Source organism: Convolutriloba macropyga, chromosome 13 (genome assembly GCF_964194025.1).
Source record: "Convolutriloba macropyga chromosome 13, txConMacr16.3, whole genome shotgun sequence".
Lineage (NCBI taxonomy): Eukaryota > Metazoa > Xenacoelomorpha > Acoela > Convolutidae > Convolutriloba > Convolutriloba macropyga.
Genome location: NC_134480.1, coordinates 13,385,326 through 13,394,557, shown reverse-complemented (window position 1 = coordinate 13,394,557; position 9,232 = coordinate 13,385,326). Strand labels below are relative to the sequence as shown.

Below are 9,232 nucleotides of genomic sequence, written 5' to 3'. Positions count from 1 at the left end.
TAAATCGTCATCTGGGTCAAGCAAATGCAATTACCTGGACAGGAAATCTTTATGAAGAATCAAAGAGCTCTTTCAAAGATCGATTGTTAAAGTGAAGTACAACAGTGTTTAGGCTTTGTCTCTTTTGTCGCTTAGTTGAAAACGAGCAGATTCATCAATTAAGACTTCTAAACTGTTTCTACGAATTTTTTGGCTTCCCTTTTGGCCTTCTGTTGTAAGTAGCTATATTGGCATCTTGTAATGGAGGAGATATGCAACAAATCCTCATCAGCATGCTCTCGGAAGCATCCGGGGCTGACTGTTTTCGTAAGACTTGACATTGATGTTCTTCCTTTGACGTATCAAAAAAGGCCCTCAATTATTCAGCTGATCTAGTCTTCACTGCTTCGGTAATTTTGTATGTTCGGAATAAACGCTTGTGTTTTCTTGCTTCCTTGTGCAAACAGGGATTTTTTGGACTGTTTTTTTCTGGCCTCTCGGTCAATTCGTAGAGGGAGCTCCTCGTGGATCACTGGTTTCCATTCATCATTATTATGGTTTTGTCCTTTTATCCATGTTTTTGTAGCGAAGCAAGATCTGGATGCTTATGATACAACAATAATCGTACGATTACGGGAGCGAGAGTATCAGTTCGCAATAAAAGACCGGTTGCGGTTTGTTGCTCGTAATAACCACTTGTAATTCTTTCATTGTGGACAGCACTGTGGAAATAAAACTAGGTTTAGTTTCATTATTTGAGAAAATTGGTGTTCGCGACTGACGCTCAGGTCTCGACTTTCCTCTAAAACCCGTTCAAAATATTCCGTCTTTTGTCTCTGCCCATCCACCTTTCCGACAAGAAAAGCAAAATTTGACTGAAGCTTCAAGCGATCCTCATGGTTTTAGGGTGAAACTTTGCATCTTCTGGCACGCATGTCGATACACAAGATGTGTTATCAGCGCTTCTCTGAAACTTTAATAAACGAATCTCAACATTTAGGCTAATTCGAATAAACTTTTTTGCAAGCTCTTGTGAGAGGTTTTCTGAAAGTCAATGTTCTACGCAAGCTTAAAGAAATACTCAGTATAAGCCAACGATCAACTAATCCACGCTGTAGGGTCAAAGTAGTGATTTCAAAAGGCACCTGAAATCCAAGAAATGCCAAAATACCCCTTCGGTACCATGTGAGTCCCTGGCCCACTAGTGTCTTATACACAGTTGTCAGATTGGTAATAGAGCCATGGCAATTTTGAAATTGATGCCAGCTTCCGGGTATTCTGAATAACCCTGAAGGGGGGGGGGGGGGTGAATTGGTTCAACTTCCTCAGTTTTTGTAACGATTGCGACCAGAGTTTTGAAAATCTGTTCAGCTGCTGATAAACAACGATAACTAAAAGGATAAATAGAATGGATGAAGAAAACGATTGATTTTGAGCAAGGTCGCTTTTTTATTTTGCAGTAAGATTTTGCTTATATTTTTAACTTTTAAAACCCTGGCTCTAATCTGTTCTACCCAATCCCGTTGTTTTTAACCCCAGTTACAACTTATGTTTTGTTGTACAGGACGTTGCTATGTAAAAGATAGCACGTGCCCGGGGGGGGGGGGGGGGGGAGGGAGGGAGGGGCAGAATAGGTCCAAAACACGTCATACCAGTTGTCGAAAAAGCCTGATCATGGAAGGTGTCTTACCAATTCTGACAACCAAATCTGAAATATGGAAAAGTTTATTCGAACTGAGAGACCAGATATATGACGACAGTGAATCTTGGATACAGCTGCTTTAGATGTAGCAACTGCTCAATATGATATTTCACTTCTCTATTTGTTATCGAATCATATATTTTTAATACAATTATACATTATACTCATTCGTTTTTGTACCCCTAACAAGGTGATTCATGTTTTTTTACTTCTACTGCTTCCTAATTGCTCAAGGAGGTTAAATTAAAAGTGCATCTAATTTAATTATTTGCTCTCAAAAAGAAGTTTGTAGCAATTATATTAGTCCTGTCGGTCTTTATTATTATTACGACTCGAAGAGGAGTATTGGAGATGTCCTTTTTACGACTCGAAGAGGAGTATTGGAGAAGTCCTTTTTTTAATCAATTTTATTAGAGTTTTGAAGCCGAAAATGAAACAGGTGAAAAAATTTGGAGTGGCTGGGTTTGACTGGGTTTTTAGGCTGGGTTTGAGAGTGGTTTGACTTGCCTATTGTTTTGCGAGCATTTTAGTCAAGGAATCTCCTCTAGAGTTTGAAAATAGGTTACTGTATAATTTCTAGATGCAGTGGAATGTCTTGCAAGATTTAAACAAAACGAATTTTAGCATTTTTGACAATTTTTGCTAATTTTGTTTTCACTTTTTTGACACGTATAGTCATTATTCAGGTTTTCTGATCCTCAAGTGTCAGAAAACCTCCGTTAGGGTTTGATAATAAGTTAATGGAAAATTTTTGTGAGTCATGGAATAATTTTCAACTTTTTAATATCACAAGTTTGTCAATTCTTTTAAATAAATTTTGCAGTTTTTAGGTTTTTGAAATTTTTTTCGTCATTTTTAGGTTTCTCTAGCCTCAAGGGCCACGAAACGTACTTTAGGGTTTGATAATATGTTATTGCAAAGTTTATAGATGTAATGGAAAGTTTTTCAAGATTTTAATATCACAAATTCTAGCAATTTTTTGAAATGTTTGCAAGTTTTTCATGTTTTTGATTTTTTCTGGCACCAGCGGCACTGAGACCTCCGCCAAGGTTTGATAATAAGCTGCTGAATAGGTTCTAGATTTAATGGAGTGCTGATCAATATTTTTATTACTCCAGTTTTAGCAACTTTTGTCTAAAATTAATTTTTTGATCAATTTTTTGGAATTTTTTTCATGTTCCAAGTGTATGGAGCCAGTGAAACTGTTTCAATCTGGAAACATGGACACTGGATAATCTCTTCAGACAATGAAATGGTTCTTAAGATATTAAAATCTTGAATTTTAGGAGAATTTGTTAAAATTTGCAATGTTTCCAAAATTTATCAGTATTTTTTATCCTTTTCTGAGTTTAACGACCATTACTGGCCAACAAAACTTTTGAAGTCTCGAGATGAATTACTTCAGAGAATTTTTGAGACATTAAGTGGTATTGTAATTGTTTTTGCTGCGAAGTTGAAAAATTTTGTTTTTAATTTTGCCCTTCTCAGTTTTTACTATATGATTTATTTACTAACAAGGCTAGAAAACTAGAAGTTGCAGAGTCGAATCCTATCATGGAAATATTCGTCTCTTTCTCTCTTTCTCTGTCGGCTAGGGTTTTTTCCTTCTCTTTCTCGTTCACGTTTTATCTCTCTCTATCTATCTATCTCTCTCTTTTTGTTGATGCAGCACTTCCGCTGCTGTTATTTGGCGTAATGTCATCATTCCTGATCCTCATTTACAATGAGTTATAGCGGAAATGTTGTTTTAATCAAAAATGACTTAACAGGCACTTTTTAGAAAGTCATTGTTAATTGCTCTCAAAAGCAATTTGTAGCAAATTTATTAATCCTGTTTGTCTTTTATGCAATTTTTCGCTGGGCCGGTTTTTTGTCTGACCCCTTTGACTTTTGTCTTCAGGAGCGGGATAAATAGGTAGCGCACAGTTTGCATAAAGTTTTCTTAGAACCATTCAGCCCACTAGTCTTCAAGTAAGCGATTGACAGAAACTGTTTTGGAGACTTCTACTTATGGTGCGAAGGGCGACTGACTCCCCCCGCCCCCAACTGTTGCTCCCACCCACTGTTGCTTATGGTGCGAAGGGCGATTGGCTCCCCCCAACTGTTGCCCCCACCCACTGTTGCTGCCTCATCAGCCCCCTGATGCACCCCCCCCCCCCCCCCCCCCCTCGCTGCGCTCACCTTGCTCCCCTTCAATTAATCTAAAGATAGCCTCACTAAACCGTGGCTAGCTACTGACGAAGTCTACCGCTCGCCGGTCGTTTGAGAGCAATTCGACCGACGTTAGTCGGTTTGTTTTTCTTTTTTTTCAATCTATCTAAATCTTACTAGTGGTGTAAAGTAAGTTCTAAAGTCACTTTTTGAGGCGTCACTGAATTTATTCTGACTGCTACCCCAAAGCCCCCCAGGCCTGTCGTTCGAGAGCAATTCGTCCGGCTTTGGTCGGTTTATGTTTTATTCATGATTTTTTGTTAGCTTGAAACTCAAATGAGCGACCAGCCTGACAATTCCATTTGCAATCTTTGTCAAAGAAAAGTGGCCGAGGTATTCCACTGTGGAACTTGTGCCGTCAGTGATGATCAAACTGCTTCAAGCGTTGAACACCTATGCCAAATATGCATTTCAAGTCACCTGGCGCGCGATCACACAATCAGAAACCAGAAAGGACAGGAACCCCTCATTTGCCGTGAACATAAAATGATTCAGCAGGAATATTGTCGAAGTTGCGATGTTATTCTCTGTTGGTTATGTACTAGCCTGCACAGCAAACACGAGTTTGAACCCTTGGAAAAACGAGCGTCAGAGCTTAAAGGGAGAGTGTTTGAAATGTTAACCGAGTTAGAGCCGAACGAAAAGCCTCTGCATGTGAAGAAAGAACAAATTTGTGCAACGATCGAGAAACATAAGAGCGAACAAAAGGAACTGAGAGAAGAATGTGGGGTTCAAGTTGAAAAGCTGAGACAAAGAGGTTTGCAAGTAATTGAGGAAAATAGCGGATTGATGAGTGGCGAATTGAGTCAAATTTCTGTAGCTGTCGATGGAACAGTTTCAATGCAGCAGAATTTGCGTGATCTTCTATCCGGTTCGAATGCTCACTTGCTGAAAAAATTCAAGGAAACTGAAGAAGATGTGAATAATTGCAAGAAGTTGAGCGTAGAATTTGTGTCTGTGAACAGTTTAGATGTTAGGTCATACGCAAAGAACCTGCTAGCCGAGGAGTTTCAGAGATTTAGTTCATCAATATGCAATGGACTGCAGTCAGTTATGACAGAGAAAAAAGAGCTTAAGTTAAATGCTGATCAAAATCTTGGAGCCTCAGAAAGTTTAAAGGGTTACTTTATTTGTACCGATAGCTACCTATACCTGTACAAATTGACGTATGGGCTTGGAAAACTGAAGTGTGCAAAGGTATCAATTGACAAAGATGAAATTTTGTCATTGGGGGATGAAAAATCTGTCGATTTCAGGCGCGATATTTCTTGTTGCTTCCCTGTTCACAGCAATGAGAACTTGCTGCGTGTGTTACTGCTTTCCACTGATAAGAAGGCTTATATTTTCAGTCCATTAGAAGATCGAATATCTCTAAAGCGAGTTACTTATCCTCCTTACAAACATTTCTTGTGGCCTTACACAATTGGCGATTGGGATCTTTGGGAACCCGAGTCGTGTTATTGGGACGATGAGACAAAGTTGATCAAATTCACTCATAAGAGACAATTTACAGTAAAATAAGATGAACTTCCAACAGTTAGAATGAGAAGTTATGATTGTGATAAGATATGCTTCGTGACGAATGACTTAAATGTCATCATTGTAAGTATGGAATTGAAGAAATTATGGGTTGTATCCGTCTCTGGTGTCTCTAATATTAGCTCTGTGTCAATCTTTGATTCTAATTTATTCGTTTGGTGTGCAGAAGACGAAGCTGTTATGACGTCTTATCGTAAAGATGACATATATACGGGCCCGATAAAGCATAAGTGGAATGGAGATTCACTGTTAACTACTGTTGATGTAAATGGATCCAAGTTTTATGTACTTCCTGGTTTGCGAAATAGCTCTGGAGAAATAGAAACATATCTTTTTATGGTTTAGTGATGAACTTCTTTCTTGTTGCTCAGTACTGCAGATTTTAAATATTAGTACTAAATATTAATTCAAGTTGTGCCGATTTGATGATTTTTAATTGAAAGTGAGGCGTTGCTGTATATTACCATTACTGTTCTCTATAATGCATTTGAGTTAGATCTGCTACTTGTCTATTGGCTCGTCAGTCACAATGATACTACACGCAGTTTTTTGCTCAGGTTTGCTCCGGTCATTTTCTCTAAACAACTGCATGTAAAAGTTGTTACTGATCATACAATATTAGAATATATTAAAATATCAGTGTTGTCTGACAAATTGCATTTGCCATCAGCAGCAGTGATTTTTAAGTGATTCTGTGGTTATTAGAGAAATAATTTTTGAGTTACTTTTTTCCCTAATTTTTCAGTTTTTGTTTTGATATTTCTTTTTATTTATTTGCTCTCTTTTTTTATTGTTTCACTCATTTTTGACTTTTTGTTCGCTATGTTTCTCCTTAGGTTTCCTCTTTAGTGTACCGTCTTGTGACATCCTTTGAAAATTCCGCAATTTGATGAGTTGTCAATTAAACTGTATTGAAATTGCTAATAATTATAAACCGCTGTAAGGGTGTTCACCTAAAAATCTTTTATTCAAAGTTTACTAGATCTGTTTTTTCCAGTTGAAAACCTTAATGGGTTTTTAGCTAGATTTTTTTTGAACATGAGTTAACAAAGCTGAAGATCTTTATTTCTTATTTCGGAATTCAGATTAATCAATTCCTAATGCGTATATTTAGAATATGGATCAAAAATTTGCTTGAGTTGCCACTGATTTTCGTGAAATTATATTCCGTGCTTCTTCCGCCTTGATACAATGCTATCTTCCCCCTGGATTTCTAAAAACTAATATGCTGTCAAATAAACTATTTTGGAATTGGTCTTAGTTGTGAATCTCTTAAGGACTCGTCACCTGAAAGTTTATAACTCGGAGTTCTGTAGATATGCTGTTTTTATTTGATAAACTTGATTGATATTAGTTGGTGTTTTCGTAAAGAATATGAGTGGAAAAAGGCAGAAGACTTTCTTTTCTCATTTTAGCATTATTTTACTGCTTGTTTTATTGCGTGTAGAAGAGATGCTTGAAAATACTGCATTGAATAAATTTACCAGTTGAAATTCTACCTGGTATTTGTTGGAATTTGAGTAGTATTTTGATGCAATTGAGTGTTGTTTTGTAGGAAGCTTTGTTTTTCTATAAAATTTGACAATTAAATTGACAAATGTGTTCTAATTTTTCTCCATTTCTTAGTTTTTTTTGCCTTTTTTTCAAAGTTAGAGAGGTTTGTGCATATTAAGGCTTGCGTATTTTTTGTGAGCTTTCTCGATTGCATAAAAGATTTTTTTTATGTATGTTTAGTTGTAAACTACAAAAGAAGTTACCAAAAAAGTTTTTGTATAATTCATTTTTTTTTCTGTTTATGTTGAAAATGAATTCGATTCGTTTCCAAAATTCTTTGACTATATTGAATTGAGAGAGCAAAAAACGGTTTAGGTTGTAAATAAAGATTGGAAAATGTGCTTCGATGAAAACGAAACTTAATGCGAGAAGAAAAAAGTAGTTCTTAAGTTTAATAACTTCTTCCATTAACTTCTTTCAAGTGCCTTGAAACAGAAATGTAGCTCTGATAATATTTTTTATAAGTGAGCAAATTTTTGTGTTCGCCTGTAGTTTTCTCAAGCTGTTTTTTATTTAAAAAATTTTATCTAAAATACTGCAGACTAAATAATATTTTTTAATTGTGTTAATCTGGAATTGACAACTTGATTGTCAAACTTTAAGACAAAATTATCAATTTAACAAATACTTTTGCAATTTTTTCGTTTTTTCTAAACTTTTTTCGTTTACTCTAGACTTTTCAAACTCATGTGGTCAATGGCAACTCTTTTGAGCTTGCAGCTGGCTTCTTGCGTAAATTTTAGCGTTACAATTTTGTTTGACAGAAGACATTTAACATATTGTTAGTTTTTTGCTGGCTTCAACTTTATTTTTCGTTTTTTTTTTGTTTTGCACAATTTTTTGTTTTGCCTCTGCTTGTCTTTTTATATGTAAAACATGATTTTTTTGGATGCCACGTTTTCTGTCCATTCCCTTAAGCTCTTTGTTGAAAATCGCGTTATTCAATACGCTGATACCAAAAGTATTTAAAATTTAAAAACTGTTATTTTTTGTTCACCATTTTGTCTGCTATTTTTTTTCTGCTTTGTCCGAAATGTTCATTTGGTGTACTGGCGAGGTTCAGAAGGACTCGGATTGTTTTTCAGGAGCACTCCTGATATCTTCGTTTATAGGATAGGATGTGTTCGCCTTATTTATCTTTACCTTGAGCTTTTAAAATAGAATAAGCAGTTAAAGCACAGTGGGAATTAACTTCCGTTGGAGGATTAAAGCTGGATTTAGTAATCTTTGTAGTTCTTAGTTTGCTTACGTTCATACGGAGGCCTGAATATAAGTTAAAAAAGTTCTTGTCCTCCTAATTTTCCTTTCTCAGAGTTTTTCACTATTACAATTCAAAGAATTTGAATTGTATTGGGGTGCTGTCATTTTTTTAAAGATCGGTTCACACATTTTCATGATTTTTGAAGTCAAATTGGAGTAGTGATTTTGGTCACGCCGAAACAGGAAGTGGAGCGAAAAAGCGAGTGGTTTTTGCGGCGTGAAATTTTTTCGCTCTAAATTTAAAGATTGAGAAAACGGTAATTGAACAAAAATTCGCTTTCTCGCTAGTGGTTTTTTGTTCACATGCGGCTATTTCACTTTGATTTTTTGGATCGGTTTTTTTCTAAATGGTTTTCCCAATCCATTCATAGTCCGTTCTAGGTCTAGTTTTTTAGTTAGTCAATGAAAATTCTTTGAATTGTACGTCAGGACTTGTCCTGCTGTTTTTTTTGTTTGTTTTTTCACGAGTTTTTTCTTCGAGGTGCTTTAGTTCAAAATGCCTGTATTACAAGTAGCGTTATGCGTTGTTTAAGCAGCAATATATTACCAAGTAAATATGTTGTCATACTAGTTTTTCTTTTTCTTATTTTTTTGAAGGTGCAGATTTTTGTAATTATGCATTCTCCTTCTGTGTAAGAAATTACGAAATCATTGTTCTTTTGCTTTTCTTTATTTGATGAAGGTTTTTAAAGTGAATGTAACTAGACTATCATTGACTAGGCTATGTTATATAACATTATTTGAAAAGTAACGTGTCAATGGTCGAAGCAAAATTTTCAGATGATGTCATTGAAACCTGATGATTGTAACGCAAGCGGCGGGGTTGCATGTCGGAGTAAGTGTAGCCTGTGTGAGGACGAAGAAGTAGAATTGTTCAATTGTGAAAGCTGTGATTGTACTGAGACGGAATCTTCTCAATTGATCGTCATCAGCTTCTTGTGTGGAATATGCATTTTGAGTCACTTAAAACGAGGACATACAGTGAAG

General features: G+C 36.0%; 2 protein-coding genes across 6 annotated transcripts in view; both read left to right on the top strand.

Annotated features, from left to right (window-relative positions):
* The window catches only part of LOC142351863 (striatin-interacting protein 1 homolog), a 454,798-nt gene that overhangs the window by 184,822 nt on the left and 260,744 nt on the right, over window positions 1-9,232 (top strand). The window lies entirely within an intron of this gene.
* On the top strand, window positions 3,907-5,845 carry LOC142351489 (uncharacterized). The gene has a single exon (XM_075403533.1). The coding sequence runs from the start codon at window positions 4,169-4,171 to the stop codon at window positions 5,411-5,413; it is 1,245 nt and encodes a 414-aa protein (XP_075259648.1). The 5' UTR covers window positions 3,907-4,168; the 3' UTR covers window positions 5,414-5,845.

What these genes read in the sequence shown, in the direction of transcription:
- LOC142351489 (XM_075403533.1), top strand. Translation starts at nt 4,169, where the DNA reads ATGAGCGACCAGCCTGACAATTCCATTTGCAATCTTTGTCAAAGAAAA.